The 16,886-nt window shown below is 47.5% G+C and overlaps 1 protein-coding gene across 1 annotated transcript in view; it reads right to left on the reverse strand.

Annotated features, from left to right (window-relative positions):
* The window catches only part of LOC137323157 (collagen alpha-1(IV) chain-like), a 198,853-nt gene that overhangs the window by 72,397 nt on the left and 109,570 nt on the right, over positions 1–16,886 (reverse strand). Inside the window, exons 13-21 of the mRNA XM_067986640.1 lie at positions 16,758–16,847; positions 13,947–14,000; positions 12,390–12,449; positions 10,567–10,611; positions 9,689–9,742; positions 8,876–8,917; positions 5,873–5,966; positions 5,722–5,757; positions 3,843–3,998 (exon numbers count right to left, since the gene is read on the reverse strand). Coding sequence (XP_067842741.1) covers positions 3,843–3,998; positions 5,722–5,757; positions 5,873–5,966; positions 8,876–8,917; positions 9,689–9,742; positions 10,567–10,611; positions 12,390–12,449; positions 13,947–14,000; positions 16,758–16,847 — 631 coding nt within the window. The remainder of the gene's footprint in view (positions 1–3,842; positions 3,999–5,721; positions 5,758–5,872; positions 5,967–8,875; positions 8,918–9,688; positions 9,743–10,566; positions 10,612–12,389; positions 12,450–13,946; positions 14,001–16,757; positions 16,848–16,886) is intronic.

Below are 16,886 nucleotides of genomic sequence, written 5' to 3' on the forward strand. Positions count from 1 at the left end.
ACAATGAAGGAACGGCGATATATTTCCAAGTCGGGATGGTGTGTGACTTGGAGGGGAACGTGCAGGTGGTGTTGTTCCCATGCGCCTGCTGCCCTTGTCCTTCTAGGTGGTAGAGGTCGCGGGTTTGGGAGGTGCTGTCGAAGAAGCCTTGGCGAGTTGCTGCAGTGCATCCTGTGGATGGTGCACACTGCAGCCACAGTGCGCCGGTGGTGAAGGGAGTGAATGTTTAGGGTGGTGGATGGGGTGCCAATCAAGCGGGCTGCTTTATCTTGGATGGTGTCGAGCTTCTTGAGTGTTGTTGGAGCTGCACTCATCCAGGCAAGTGGAGAGTATTCCATCACACTCCTGACTTGTGCCTTGTAGATGGTGGAAAGGCTTTGGGGAGTCAGGAGGTGAGTCACTCGCCGCAGAATACCCAGCCTCTGACCTGCTCTCGTAGCCACAGTATTTATATGGCCGGTCCAGTTAAGTTTCTGGTCAATGGTGACCCCCAGGATGTTGATGGTGGGGGATTCGGCGATGGTAATGCCGTTGAATGTCAAGGGGAGGTGGTTAGACTCTCTCTTGTTGGAGATTGTCATTGCCTGGCACTTATCTGGCGCGAATGTTACTTGCCACTTATCAGCCCAAGCCTGGATGTTGTCCAGGTCTTGCTGCATGCAGGCTCGGACTGCTTCATTATCTGAGGGGTTGCGAATGGAACTGAACACTGTGCAGTCATCAGCGAACATCCCCATTTCTGACCTTATGATGGAGGGAAGGTCATTGATGAAGCAGCTGAAGATGGTTGGGCCTAGGACACTGCCCTGAGGAACTCCTGCAGCAATGCCCTGGGGCTGAGATGATTGGCCTCCAACAACCACTACCATCTTCCTTTGTGCTAGGTATGACTCCAGCCACTGGAGAGTTTTCCCCCTGATTCCCATTGACTTCAATTTTACGAGGGCTCCTTGGTGCCACACTCGGTCAAATGCTGCCTTGATGTCAAGGGCAGTCACTCTCACCTCACCTCTGGAATTCAGCTCTTTTGTCCATGTTTGGACCAAGGCTGTAATGAGGTCTGGAGCCGAGTGGTCCTGGCGGAACCCAAACTGAGCATCGGTGAGCAGGTGCCGCTTGATAGCACTGTCGATGACACCTTCCATCACTTTGCTGATGATTGAGAGTAGACTGATGGGGCGGTAATTGTCCGGATTGGATTTGTCCTGCTTTTTGTGGACAGGACATACCTGGGCAATTTTCCACATTGTCGGGTGGATGCCAGTGTTGTAGCTGTACTGGAACAGCTTGGCTAGAGGCGCAGCTAGTTCTGGAGCACAAGTCTTCAGCACTACAGCTGGGATGTTGTCGGGGCCCATAGCCTTTGCTGTATCCAGTGCACTCAGCCGTTTCTTGATATCACGTGGAGTGAATCGAATTGGCCGAAGACTGGCTTCCGTGATGGTGGGGATATCGGGAGGAGGCTGAGATGGATTATCTACTCGGCACTTCTGGCTGAAAATGGTTGCAAACGCTTCAGCCTTGTCTTTTGCACTCACGTGCTGGACTCCGCCATCATTGAGAATGGGGATGTTTGCAGAGCCTCCTCCTCCCGTTAGTTGTTTAATTGTCCACCACCATTCACGACTGGATGTGGCAGGACTGCAGAGCTTTGATCTGATCCGTTGGTTGTGGAATCGCTTAGCTCTGTCTATAGCATGTTGCTTCTGTTGTTTAGCATGCATGTAGTCCTGAGTTGTAGCTTCACCAGGTTGGCACCTCATTTTTAGGTACGCCTGGTGCTGCTCCTGGCATGCTCTTCTATACTCCTCATTGAACCAGGGTTGATCCCCTGGCTTGTTGGTAATGGTAGAGTGAGGAATATGCCGGGCCATGAGGTTACAGATTGTGCTGGAATACAATTCTGCTGCTGCTGATGGCCCACAGCGCCTCATGGATGCCCAGTTTTGAGCTGCTAGATCTGTTCTGAATCTATCCCATTTAGCACGGTGGTAGTGCCACACAACACGTTGGATGGTGTCCTCAGTGCGAAGACGGGATTTCATCTCCACGAGGACTGTGCGGTGGTCACTCCTACCAATACTGTCATGGACAGATGCATTTGCGACAGGTAGATTGGTGAGGACGAGGTCAAGTAAGTTTTTCCCCTCGTGTTGGTTCGCTCACCACCTGCCGCAGGCCCAGTCTAGCAGCTATGTCCTTCAGGACTCGGCCAGCTCGGTCAGTAGTGGTGCTACCGAGCCACTCTTGGTGATGGACATTGAAGTCCCCCACCCAGAGTACATTTTGTGCCCTTGCTACCCTCAGTGCTTCCTCCAAGTGGTGTTCAACATGGAGGAGGACTGATTCATCAGCTGAGGGAGGACGGTAGGTGGTAATCAGCAGGAGGTTTCCTTGCCCATGTTTGACCTGATGCCATGAGATTTCATGGGGTCCAGAGTCAATGTTGAGGACTCCCAGGGCCACTCCCTCCTGACTGTATATCACTGTACCACCACCTCTGGTGGGTCTGTCCTGCCGGTGGGACAGGACATACCCAGGGATGGTGATGGAAGAGTCTGGGACGTTGGCTGAAAGATATGATTCTGTGAGTATGGCTATGTCAGGCTGTTGCTTGGTGTTTTGCCGTTGTCGTGTCCGGTGCCGAGTGGTCCGTCCGGTTTTATTCTTATTATGACTTTTCGTAGCGAGATTTTACAACTGAGTGGCTTGCTAGGCCATTTCAGAGGGCAATTAAGAATCAACCACATTGCTGTGGGTCTGGAGTCACATATCGGCCAGACCGGGTAAGGACGGCAGGTTTCCTTCCCTAAAGGACATTAGTGAACCAGATGGGTTTTTACGACAATCCGGTAGTTTCATGGCCACCATTACTGATACTAGTATTTTAATTCCAGATTTTTATTTAATTAATTGAATTTTAATTAATTAATTGAATTTAAATTCGCCAGCTGCCGTGGCGGGATTTGAACTCATGACTCTGGATTTTAGTCCAGGTCTCTGGATTACTAGCCCAGTAACATAACCACTATGCTACCGTACCCCTGTCTTGCATTTCTCCAGCTCCTTTCACAACCTCACAACGTCCCAAAGCACTTTCCAACCAATGAGGTACTTTTTGACGTGTAGTCACTGTTGTAATGTAGGAAATGCAGCAGCCATTTTTGCACCAGCAAGATCCCACGAATAGCAATGAGATAAATGACCAGATCATCTGTTTTAATGATGTTGGTTGAGGGATAAATTTCGGCTGGGATACCAGGGAGAATGGCCCCAGCCGTGTCCAAATATCATCTTTTACATCCAACAGGACTTCAGTCTGAGCCGAAAGACAGCGAGGATGGAATTGGTCTTCAGCTGTAGTGCAAAACTGGCGAAAGCGAATCGGCCGCCTGTTATACACCCGCCCCCCCCGTTATACACCCGCCCCCCCGTTATACACCCTCCCGTTATACACCCGCCCCCCGTTATACACCCCCGTTATACACCCCCCGTTATACACCCCCGTTATACACCCCTGTTATACACCCCCCCCATTATACACCCCACCCGTTACACGCCCCACCCGTTACACGCCCCGCCTGACTGGGTAAGGATGGCAGGTTTCCTTCTGCTCCTGATCTACATTCCTGTTGAGTCTTGCAGTTTGGGACTGGTGTGTAGAAGGAGGGGTTTGATGGACTAAATGCTTTTTTAACCTCACTTCAGAAACATCTCAATTTCCCCCAACACAGACACGGAATGCAGTGTTGCAGTTCCTACTTTACCCACCAGGACAGGTTTCTGTGAGCAGAGGACAACACAGAGACTGGACAGTAGCTCCATCACAATGATCAACTTACCTGGAGGTCCGGGAGGGCCTCGAGGGCCAGGTAGACCCCGCTGACCATCTCTTCCTGGTGAACCCGACAGGGACAGTCCCGGGAGACCCTTCTCACCTTTCTGACCTTGTTCACCAGTGAATCCTGGGAGGCCCTTCTCTCCTTGCAGTGACAAACCTAAATTTTAAGTAAAACATATAAATGAATTATTGCCAGGACGTCAGGGGATCGAGGGAACCATGACGTAAAGCACAGGAAGGTCGAGAAACCGATCAGAGGTGCAAAGAGAGAACTTGAGAGGGCCTTTAGGCCCCTTGTTTGCATTTGCAAAGGGCTTAACGCCTGTATCAGGCGTGGGTTCAGGACGCACATTTACTGTCCTTACCCAATATGGCGGGTGGTGCACGCAAGGCCGGAAATGTGGGCACGTTTCCCGCCCGTCGTATTGGGGTCTTAGTAGGCAGAGTAGCGCCTGATAACCGGGCACTGTGCAAACCAATTTCTGGGACTTCGAATCTACACAGCAACAATGGTTCAACAATAAGTGCCTGTTAGTTCTCCTTATATTAATCCCCAGAACTGGGACCCCCGCCCAGATTCAAGGTAGTGCCACTCTCCCGCTGTATTCCCACTCCGACATCCTGATCCCGATCCTGATCCTGACTCTGATCCTGAACTTGACCCTGATCCTGGTTTGGTCCTGATCCCGATCCTGATCCCGATCCCGATCCTGACCCTGATCCCGATCCCGATCCTGACTCTGATCCCGATCCCGATCCTGACCCTGATCCCGATCCCGATCCTGACTCTGATCCTGATCCTGGTTTGGTCCTGATCCCGATCCCGATCCCAATCCCGATCCTGACCCTGATCCTGATCTCACCAAAGTCTGCAATTTTGGCATTTTTTTGTTTAAATGCAAATCTTTGGAGAGAAATTTTACTGATATAGAAAGAGAATAATTGACGTGACTAAAGTTCAAGTAGATGTTTACCCATGTGCAGATATTTAACTGACGTTAATTAGAAATCTAAGGATTTGCAATGTGCTTTTGGAGTTAGATATGTAATGCCATGTGTGCCTGTGCTCCAGATGTGTAATGCCATGATTGCTTGTACTCCAGGTGTGTAATCCCATGATTGCCTGTATTCCAGGTGTGTAATCTAATATCTGTCTGTGATCAAGTGTGTAATTTAATATCTGTCTGTACTCCAGGTGTGTAATTCTATGATTGCCTGTACTCCAGGTGTGTAATCTAATATCTGTCTGTGATCAAGTGTGTAATTTAATATCTGTCTGTACTCCAGGTGTGTAATTCTATGATTGCCTGTACTCCAGGTATGTAATCTAATATCTGCCTGTACTCCAGGTGTGCAATCCCATGATTGCCTGTACTCCAGGTGTGTAATCCCATGATTGCCTGTACTCCAGGTGTGTAATCTAATATCTGTCTGTGATCAAGTGTGTAATTTAATATCTGTCTGTACTCCAGGTGTGTAATTCTATGATTGCCTGTACTCCAGGTGTGTAATCTAATATCTGCCTGTACTCCAGGTGTGTAATCTAATATCTGCCTGTACTCCAGGTGTGTAATCTAATATCTGCCTGTACTCCAGGTGTGTAATCTAATATCTGTCTGTACTCCAGGTGTGTAATCTAATATCTGTCTGTACTCCAGGTGTGTAATCTAATATCTGCCTGTACTCCAGGTGTGAGACTGTCCCAGAAGAGGAGCCTTGCAAGATCTACCCGTTTATCTCTAAAGTAGGAATCTTCGTGTCTGGTCTGCAAAGCCTCTCTGTAAAGTTGATTATAATTAGCCTTGTTCCCTTACTGGTCAGTCCAGGTCAAGCCCTGTGCCAATCACTATTTGGTCACAGAAGCTTCACAATTTCTTTACCTGGAGGGCCTTGTAATCCTGCAAATCCTGGGGGGCCTGGAGGAAAGAAAGGAATAAGAGTTTTATTTAAGTTGGTAATTTTTCAATTGATTTTCACTTATGCTGAATGTGACCTTCAATAACACGACCAAATGGCAGATCAGGTACTTACCCTGAGGACCTTGTTCACCTTTCAGCCCAGGAGGGCCAGGACTGCCTGGCTCACCCTGACTGCCATGAATAGCGTGTCCTTCTGAATCGATAATCTATAAAACAAAGCTGGTGTTTAGTGAACGGCAGATTGCTGCCAGCTTGGCGGGGGCCAAGTGTCCAGTCAAATAATCGTTGCTAAAGTCGTTCCTTGTTGCCCCAAAGCCTTGGCAGCATTGCTGGACTCCTCAATACCATATCTTGCCCAACCAGGTGGGAGTCATCGGCAGTTATAGAAGCTCGTTGGGATGATGGGTTGATGGTGTCAGTGACCGAGAGCTCACAGAGCTGCTCAATTGCTGGCCGGGGGGGGGGGGGGGGGGGGCTGGAGACGCATTTCCTAAATTGACCAAAGGTTTTCCTTTGACTCTCCTGGGAGGCTCGGGGGGGCTGAGGTGATGGGGAGGGGGTCTGAGGTGCTCGATGGATCAGCTGGGTTTTTACTCATATGAACGTACGAAAATGACAGGCAGGAAAAGACCAGCCGGTCCATCAAGCCTGTCCCACACCTCCTGATGGTCGGGCCTTCATGACTAAACTCCTCATAGTCCCCTCCCTCTCCTCCCCTCCCCCTCTCTCCCCAAATCCCCCCTCCCACCCCGCAGCAATTTATTCTCCTGGGAGAGGAAATTAAAAAAAAGAGAAAAATCTTCGGGCCAACAAGGGAAATAATACTCTGGAACATTCCTTTTCTGTTCTTTTGTATCATCGTAGGATTGTCAGTCAAACATGGAACAGCTGATGGGGAGACCTGTTTTTAAGGAATCTATTAGACCACTGAGATCAATAGATATTTGTTAAGTGAGGTTATTAAGGGATATGAAACCAAACGGGTTAATGGAGTTGAGATTCAGATCAGCCTTGATCCAATTGAATGGGGGAGCAGGCTCGAGGGGCTGAATGGCCTCCTCCTGTTCCTATATTCCGCTGGGCCTTAGTGAATCCTGGCTGTATACCCGGGGAAGCTGATGGCACTATCTGTGAGGAATACTTTGAGACAATTCTCAGGGGTGCCATGGAGCCCCAGACAAGAACAAATCTTCAGAGGTCCTGGAGACAAAGGATAGCCAAAGAGATCAATATTGATTAATTTTAAACATTGAGTCTCGATAGTTCGACTGGATATCGTGCAAATACATCTAACCATTTAGTGAATTGCAGCACGAGCTTTAGAACGACTTAATGCCGTGCTGGCCCGACAAAGGGGCCCTGACCCACGGGACGATGTAAAAGAGACAGTTCCACTGGTGGAATTATTTTCTGTTGCGGTGCAGAGTAACCCCCCTCAGTAATATAATCATGGTGCTTTCTACAGCACTGCCAGTCTGGGGCCAGGGTACAGTCCCTGCTATAGGTAGGGCTCATTTCATCAATTCACACTCCTGCCCACAGTGACAGCCCAGTGGTATTGGGGCAAGTGTTACCCTGTCATTGTGGACGTAGAATCGTGGGAAGGAGTGCCCAGACTCCAGGTGAGAGATGCTCTGTGCCCGGGATTGCGAGTAATTGTAGAATCATAGAATCATAGAAAGGTTACAGCACGGAAGGAGGCCATTCAGCCCATCGAGTCTGCGTCGGCTCTATGCAAGAGAAATCCAGCTAGTCCAACTCCCCCGACCTTTCCCTGTAGCCCTCCATTTTTTCCTTTCAAGTACTTATCCAGTTCCCTTTTGAAGGCCATGGTTGAATCTGCCTCCACCTCCCCCTCGGGCAGTGCATTCCAGATCCTAACCACTCTCTGTGTAAAAAAGTTTTTCCTCATGTCACCTTTGATTCTTTTGCCAATCACCTTAAATCTATGTTTTCTGGTTTGTGACCCTTCCACCAATGGGAACAGTTTCTCTCTATCTACTCTGTCTAGACCCTTCATGATTTTGAATACCTCTATCAAATCTCCTCGCAACCGTCTCTGTTCCAAGGAGAACAACCCCAGCTTCTCCAGTCTATCCACAAAACTGAAGTCCCTCATCCCTGGAACTGGACACAATACTCCAGTTGTGGCCGAACCAGTGTTTTATAAAGGTTCATCATGACTTCCTTACTTTTGTACTCTATGCCTCTATTTATAAAGCCCAGGATCCCGTATGCTTTTTTAACTGCTTTCTCAACCTGTCCTGCCACCTTCAACGATTTGTGCTCATATACCCCCAGATCCCTCTGTTCCTCCACCCCTTTTAGAATTGTGCCCTCTAGTTTATATTGCCTCTCCTCGTTCTTCCTACCAAAATGGATCACTTCACATTTTTCTGCGTTAAATTTCCATCTGCCACGTGTCCGCCCATTCCACCAGCCTGTCTATATCCTCTTGAAGTCTATCCTCCTCACTGTTTACTACCCTTCCAAATTTTGTGTCATTTTTGTGTCAATTAACCCTTATATGTCTCGTAAAGGCAGAAACTAGTCAGTTCTGTGCCCAAAAGGAATTTGAGTTTTTTTAAACATAATTTAAATTTACAGGGACTTCAGTTTTGTGGAGAGACTGGGGAAGCTGGGTTCTCCTTAGAGCAGAGAAGGTTAAGGGGAGATTTAATAGAGGGGTTCAAAATCATGAAGGGTTTTGATAGAGTAAATAAGGAGAAACTGTTTCCAGTGGCAGGAGGGTCGGTAACCAGAGGACACAGATTTAAGGTAATTGGCAGTTCTGGAATTCACTGCCTGAAAGGGCGGTGGAAGCAGATTCAATAATAACTTTCAAAAGGGAATTGGATAAATACTTGAAAAGGAAACATTTGCAGGGCTGCGGGGAAAGGGCAGGGGGGTGGGACTAATTGGATAGCTCTTTCAAAGAGCCGACACAGGCACGATGGGCCGAATGGCCTGCTCCTGCATTGTAAGATTCTCTGATTCTATAACTCTTTGTATTATTTTGCCCAGAGAAAGCCGCACGGTTTTAATGACGAGTTCCAATAATCTCATTAAATCCACATTCTAATTACCATTGCTTGATTTTTTTTCAGTTACTTACAACACCTGGAGGACCATCGATTCCTCGATTGCCTTTCTCGCCCTAGAGAAAGAATATCTGGCTGTTATTTTCAAGGCAGAACAAATTAAGACAATGAAAATGAACCTAATTTACAGTTGGGACTGACATTAAAGGGATGATTTTAGGGACTGGTTCTGCAGTGGGTTTAAGCAGTAATCTCTCTCTGTGACCAGTGTTTGGATCCTCACTCCTCTCGTGCTGACTGGACGAGTCCTGCACGAGCTAGATATGGGGACTATTAAAGAAAGAGCAGGGAAGACAAGTGCCAGCAATTATCGTAGTGATTCTCCCGATTTCCTGCCATGACCTCGGCCCAAACACCAGGGAACCGGTGTAAATGGCCGTTTTTGGCAATCTCCCAGGGTTTCCAACCATCTTACGCCAAAGTGATGGCGGCAAATTGAGGATCCCCTTGGAAGTTCTCTCCCATATTCTGCAGCACTGAATTCTCATCATAAAACCACCTACTTCTCCATCCCTCCATCCAACCCTCCCTCCCTCCCTCCCCCATCCCTCCACCCATCCATCCCTCCCTCCCTCTACCCATCCATCCCTCCCTCCCTCTACCCATTCATACCTCCCTCCCTCCACCCATCCATCCCTCACTCCACCCATCCATCCATTCACTCCTCCATCCATCCATCCCTCCACCCATCCCTCCACCCATCCCTCCTTCCTTCCACCCATCCCTCCCTCCCTCCCTCCCTCCATCCATCCATCCCTCCACCCACCCAACCCTCCCCCAATTCTTCCAATATTTGATTAAAAAACAAATAAAAATTAGCTCCTTACCTTGGAGCCATCCTGACCTGTGAACCCTGGTTCACCTGGAAAACCTGGTTGACCCTGAAAGTTGGACAAAACCAAGAATGAATTTCCCACTGTTCATTTTCAGCCGACACATAATAAAGTTCCAGAAACATCTTTGAAATTGTTTCTCTTGGCAAACAGTATAATCTACAATCTTCACAAGTCGGAACACTGCGAGGCGGGTACTTGTAAAGGTTTTGTAAAGCTCTGATTGGATTCTCAGCTGCCAGTTGGTATTTGGCGATTGAAACAGCTGATATTGTAACTAAGATCACAATGCTCGTGCTTCCCGCAGTGACCTACCATTCCCCCCTCACAATGTCTAATTGCCTCTTGAACTTTAGCTTTTGATGGATTAGTTCAGTCATTAAAGACACAACCAGCAGTTGGAGTCTGTCAGCCGCACTCTGCATGTTATTGAGAACATGTTACTGAGCGCCCTGTCTCGACCCACACCTACAACGTACCACAGCTCCTGCCCATCTCACTGGTAAACTGCTACCAACACTTGGCTGTCTGGTGCAAAGTAAAACCCTTCTACGTTGATGTCAGTGTGCGGGGACTTTACGGTGTTGGTTCCCGAAGCGAGTGTCTCACTCGGCTGGTGATGCCACCAACGTAAACCTCTCGACTTGCTAAATCCAGCCGCTGGGAAGGGCCATATTACCGGGAACTGGCAGCACAAACACTCCCCTTAACACCAGGATCAAAGGGCCTTAAATGGGCAGCATTAGATGCAGGGTTAATGGTTTCAGTTACAGTGAACACAGTCAATCTGTAGACAATACAACATTACTGGTTAGTCTAGAATTTGAGTCTGATGAGAGGCTGCGTTCAGGATACGATATAAAAATACTTACGTCACGGCCCGGGAATCCTGGGTCTCCATCTTTGCCGGGTTTACCCTGTGAAATGGTTAAAAGACATTAGAAACATAGAAAATTTACAGCACAGAAGGAGGCCATTCGGCCCATCATGTCCGTGTCGGTCAAAAAAGAGCTTCCCAGCCTAATCCCACTTTCCAGCACTTGGTCCGTAGCCCTGTAGGTTTCGGCTCTTCAGGTGCACATCCAGGTACTTTTTAAATACGATGAGGGTTTCTGCCTCTCCCACCCTCTCAGGCAGTGAGTTCCAGACTCCCACCACCCTCTGGGTGAAAACATTTCTCCTCAGCTCCCCTCTAATCCTTCTACCAATTACTTTAAATCTATGCCCCCTGGTTATTGACCTCTCTGCTAAGGAAAATAGGTCCTCCCTATCCACTCTATCTAGGCCCCTCATAATTTTATACACCTCAATTAAATCTCCCCTCAGCCTCCTCTGTTCCAAAGAAAACAACCCCAGCCTATCCAATCTTTCCTCATAGCTAAAATTCTCCAGCCCTGGCAACACCCTCGTAAATCTCCTCTGCACCCTCTCTAGTGCAATATCACCTTTCCTGTAATGTGGTGACCAGAACTGTACGCAGTACTCAAGCTGTGGCCTAACTAGTGTTTTATAGCCTCGGCTAATAAAGGAAAGTATCCCGTATGCCATCTTAACCACCTTAACTAGCTGTCCTGCTACCTTCAGAGATCTGTGGACATGCACTCCAAGGTCCCTCTGTTTTCTGCACTTCTCAGTATCCTCACACTTCTCTGGATTGAATTCCATTTGCCACTTTTCTGCCCACCTGACCAGTCCATTGATATCTTCCTGCAGTCTACAGCTTTCCCCCTCACTATCAACCACACGGCCAATTACTGGATCATCTGCAAACTTCTTAATCATGCCCCTTACATTTAAGTCTAAATTATTGCTTTAGGTACAAACTGCATCTGTTCTGCGTCAAACAAACAGGTGGGCAATTCTCAGGGAACTTTTGATTAACAAAGAGGGAACTTTAGGAGCATTTTAACAAAGGGGAGATTTTATGGGTTGGCAGGGAGGTCCTGACCCCTACCAGATATTATGGGTTGGCAGGGAGGTCCTGACCCCTACCAGATATTATGGGTTGGCAGGGAGATCCCGACCCCTGTCGGATTTTATGGGTTGGCAGGGAGGTCCCGACCCCTACCAGATATTATGGGTTGGCAGGGAGGTCCCGACCCCTGTCGGATTTTATGGGTTGGCAGGGAGGTCCCGACCCCTGTCGGATATTATGGGTTGGCAGGGAGGTCCCGACCCCTGTCGGATATTATGGGTTGGCAGGGAGGTCCCGACCCCTGTCGGATATTATGGGTTGGCAGGGAGATCCCGACCCCTGTCGGATATTATGGGTTGGCAGGGAGGTCCCGACCCCTGTCGGATATTATGGGTTGGCAGGGAGGTCCCGACCCCTGTCGGATATTATGGGTTGGCAGGGAGGTCCCGACCCCTGTCGGATTTTCCTTCCTTCATAATCAAAATCCAGAATCTGAGCCAGGTGCACAAACTTGTCAACTCTACCATCAACTTTGCAAAGGAGTGTTTCTGTGATCGGTGCTCCCAGGGTGGGGCCGGTCTAGGCCTATATGTGACTCCAGTCCCACACCAACGCGGTCTGGCAAGTCACTCAGTTGTATCAAACAGCCACAGAAGAAGGCCCACCACCACCTTCTCAGGGCAACTAGGGCTGGCCAATAAATGCCGGCCTTGCCAGCGACTCTCACATCCCGAGAATGAATTAATAAATAAATAAATAAACACACTGCATCATACTCACCCGTTTTCCTGGTTCACCCAGCTCTCCTTTATCACCCTTCATTCCGACACTAGACCGTCCCTGTAGAACAGTCACTTGGGGTCAGTAACATTTATAAAATTGGACAACCAAGATTCTCAAAAAATGTCCTCATCATTCGGCAGTTTCATTTTGCAAACTGCCTTTATTAAAGACTGTTTTAACTGGCTCATTGTTTTCAGTCAGTGTATGTTGGTGATTCACCATCTCCACATCTCCTGACAAGATATAATTCCGTGTTCCGTTGGAGACAAGGTTAGTTTTCACACTAAAGTTCAGGCTATGCTGATAGTGTTGATGATCATCATTTAAAAACAGATGGTTGATCTTTTTGACCACTCAGTCAAGTCTTTTGAGTGACCAAATTAGCCCACTCTCTCATATTGGAAATTGTAGAGTACATTCAGTGATCCTAAGCTGGGAGCCTTGGTCGAAGGAACCGTGAGTCAGAGAAAGTGCTACAACACTGTAAAGCCCATTCTCTGACCCCTTCTGCCTTCGAGAGATAGTGCTTACTGGGATTGTGAGATCGTTGAATTTACCATCACATCGTCCCTAACAGTCATGAGTGTATGGGAATTCTCTAGTGCTCATTTTATAAGAAGCTTCATTAACGGTTGAGATTGCTGGTCAAACATCTCAATCTAGCAGCCACTGTTACTTCTAGCCTATCACATGCGGTGTGGTCTCACAATGCAGAGATTTGCAATAGCGGGGCACTTATCGGCAAATCAGGCCTGGGGGTCAGTGCCTAATTCACTGCACGTGTAATTCTTCATCCAATATAATTAAATTACAGTCAATGGGTTGAAAATCAGGGCACAAATTAGGTCTGGTGATACGAGCTCCCGTCACACGAAGCTCTCTGCTGGGAGCACTCACTCCCAAATCGTATCTTGACGATTATATTTTTATCCCATTATCATTTTACTTGTGAAGCCATTCTGGACGTTCTTAGAGATCGGCCAAGGCATGGGGGCAAAATATTCCTGCAGGTGGATCCATAGCACGGTACTGGGGCACAGAGGGGGGACGGTGGGCCTACTCCAGCCTAGTCCATGAGGTCAGGGAAGATGCTGAGCAGCGACTAGACTCTTCCCCACTGGGGAGGGGTAGAAATTGGAGGGATTCCTTCAAGCGAGAGCTGGACCTGTTTCTGGCAGGGGCTGAGATCACCGCTTACAAAAGTCAGGAACTGCGTAGATCTGCAGAGATCTCCTGGACTAGTTTCCATTGCCTAAGGGGGTGGGAGAGGAAGTGTGGACGATTCATTTAATAATCTTTGCTCTCGACTAATAGATCTTCTTTGGCATTGCTCACAGTGTGCCAGAGGATGCAGTGGTCTAGGAGCTACAACACCACCTATTGGCCGCAGAGACCTGTTTACATAGGGAATTCCCATTATAACTGATTAAAATGGTGTTTTCAATGCTAAATGTTGATGTATAAAGCGTGACTAAAAATCGTGACAACAGGGTGCGAAACTTGTGGACAGGAGGTGATCATAGATTAGTAGAGCAGTGTGATCGTCATACTTACAGGGCTGCCAGGAAAACCCTTTGCTCCAGATTCCCCTGACTCTCCTTTTTGACCCTGAAAATAAATCACAGACGGAGGTTATTGGTATTTGTGTCTTTAAATATATATTAACTACTACAATAACAACAACTTGCATTCACAGGAGCGATTATCAAACAAAATTTAACACTGAGAGATATTAGGACAGGTGACCAAAAGCTTTGTCAAAGAGGTAGGTTTTAAGGAGTAACTTAAAGGAGGAGAGAGAGGCGGAGAGGTTTAGGGAGGGAATTCCAGAGCTTAGGGCCCAGGCAGCTGAAGGCACGGCCGCCAATGGTGGAGCAAAATAAATCGGGAATGCGCGAGAGCCAAAATTGGAGGAGGGTTGTAGGGCTGGAGGAGGTTACAGCGATGGGGAGGGGCGAGGCCATGGAGGGATTTGAACACGAGGATGAGAATTTTAAAATCGAGGCGTTGCTGGACCGGGAGCCGATGTAGGTCAGCGAGCACAGGGGGTGATGGGTGAGCGGGACTTGGTGCGAGTTAGGATACGGGCAGCAGAGTTTTGCTGCAGCAATGGAGCCCTCTGGCTGGAAAGTACGAGCCTTTGATCCCAGCCTTCTGTGTAATACAAGGCGGTCTCTCCTTACTCCTGAAATTATTGGTGAATTTCATTGTTTGCATCTGATAGAAAAGGGCAGTCAGTGTCACGGCAGGAGAGAGGGAAGCTTTCCACTAATCAGGAACTGGGACAGTAGCCAGCTGAAAGAGGTCAGCAACACATAGCATTCCCTCTCTCACAACTGGAGAGGAAATAGATTATGTGGAGCGATTATGTAAATTGGACATGTTCTCACTGTGAAAGAGAAGGTTGAGAGGAGATCTGATTGCTGTTTTTAGGATTCTAAAAGGGACCAGATAATGTCGACTGAGACAAACTATTTCACCTTGTCCAGAACATTGGGCCTAACTTTGCTGGAACAGGGCAATATATTAATGACCTGGACTTGGATATACAGGACGTAATTTCAAAGTTTCCAGATGACATGAAACTTGGAAATGTAGTAAACAATGAGGAGGATAGTAACAGACTTCAGGAGGACAGAGACCGACTGGTGAAATGGGCAGACACATGGCAGATGAAATTTAAGGCAGAGAAGTGTGAAGTGATGCATTTTGGTAGGAAGAACGAGGAGAGGCAATATAAACTAAATGGGACAATTTTAAAGGGAGTGCAGTGACAGAGAGACCTGGGGGTGCACATACACAAATCTTCGAAGGTGTCAGGACAAGTTGAGAAGGTTGTTTAAAAGGCATATGGGATCCTGGGCTTTATAAACAGAGGCATAGAGTACAAAAACAAGGAAGTTATGCTAAATCTTTATAAATCACTGGTTTGGCCTCAGCTGGAGTATTGTGTCCAATTCTGGGCACCACACTTTAGGAAAGATGTCAAGGCCTTAGAGAGGGTGCAGAGGAGATTTACTAGAATTGTACTAATGATGAGGGACTTCAGTTACGTGGAGAGACTGAAGAATCTGGGATTGTTCTCTTTAGAGCAGAGAAGGTATGGGGAGATTTGATAGAGGTGCTCAAAATCATGAAGGGTTTTGATGGAGTAAATAAGGAGAAACTTTCCGCAGTGAGTTGTTCTGATCTGGAATGCGCTGCCTGAAAGGGCGGTGGAAGCAGATTCAATAATAACTTTCAAAAGGGAATTGGATAAATATTTGAAGCAGAAAAATGTGTAGGGCTCTGGGGAAAGAGCAGGGGAGTGGAACTAATTGGACAGCTCTTTCAAAGAGCCAGCACAGGCACATTGGGCTGAATGGCCTCCTTCTGTGCTATATCGTTCCATGATTCTATGATCTCGTGACGAGCCCTGTTAGACTTTCCCCCTCACCCTTCAACTCAAAATTTTTTTTGCGCTGTAACTTGCTGGAAGTGCGAGCTGATAACGGGGCGGGGAGGGAGACGGGGGATCTGGGACCTCAGTGAACGACGGGACCAACAGTCTATCTCCTCAATCAACGAGATTTAGGGATTGAGAAAGAAACAGAGGAACAACGGAGAAGGAAATCGGGTGAATTAGAGTCAAATCAGGAACAGAAAGAGAAATAAAGAGAGGGAAAGAAAGATTGGATTAAGAGAGAGAGAAAAAAGAAAGGAAAAGAAAGAAAAACATTTAAAAATTTTAAATTTTTTAAATCTCTAAGAATTTACTCCCTGCAGGAATGAGACTGAACAGTTTAAATTGTTCCCTTTCTGGGCCGGAGAGATTGATCGGCATCACATTAACAATTATCACATTGTCAAAAAGGTCCTTGCGTTTTTAATCACCAGCCCTAACTTTCTGCAGTGAGTTTAATGGGCAATTAATGTGCAAATCCAGCAAGTCCTTAAAAATAACGGGGAGGTTGAGGACGAGATGCCGTTTGTGTGGAGCAAACGGAGGAGCGGCGTAAATCGACCAGCAAATTCTGGAGAGTCACAACTCACGGCGTTTCTCTCAATCCCCTGAACCCGTTGGCCAATTTACGCATTAATAACGGCGTGTGTCGTTAACACACCGTTATTTTTGCAGCAAGGTTTGGTCCAATATTTCAGTGAGCGAGTGGTCAATCTCCCTCGGTCGGCTCCCTCGGGAGACGCTGGGAGCAGTTAGTGTTGATTCAGTCAGTGCAAAGCTTTACTTGTAAACAGCACTAAGCTAGAAATTAATCACAACAGCTTTGATGACTTCCAAGGTACAGGGATAAGCTCCGGATTTAACCGTTCCGGAAAAGAAAGCAATAAATAATCCAATGAAACAACTTTTTAAAACGAACAAACCTTTTCTCCTTTCTGAACTTTTGCTTCTGGACTGCCTGTTTGTTCTCCTGGCCCAGGTACGCCTGGGGGTCCTCGGACTCCTTGTTCGCCCTTTGAAAATACAAATAAGATATACATCAGACCAACTAA

The sequence above is a fragment of the Heptranchias perlo genome, chromosome 6 (assembly GCF_035084215.1).
Source record: "Heptranchias perlo isolate sHepPer1 chromosome 6, sHepPer1.hap1, whole genome shotgun sequence".
In the NCBI taxonomy this organism is placed as follows: domain Eukaryota; kingdom Metazoa; phylum Chordata; class Chondrichthyes; order Hexanchiformes; family Hexanchidae; genus Heptranchias; species Heptranchias perlo.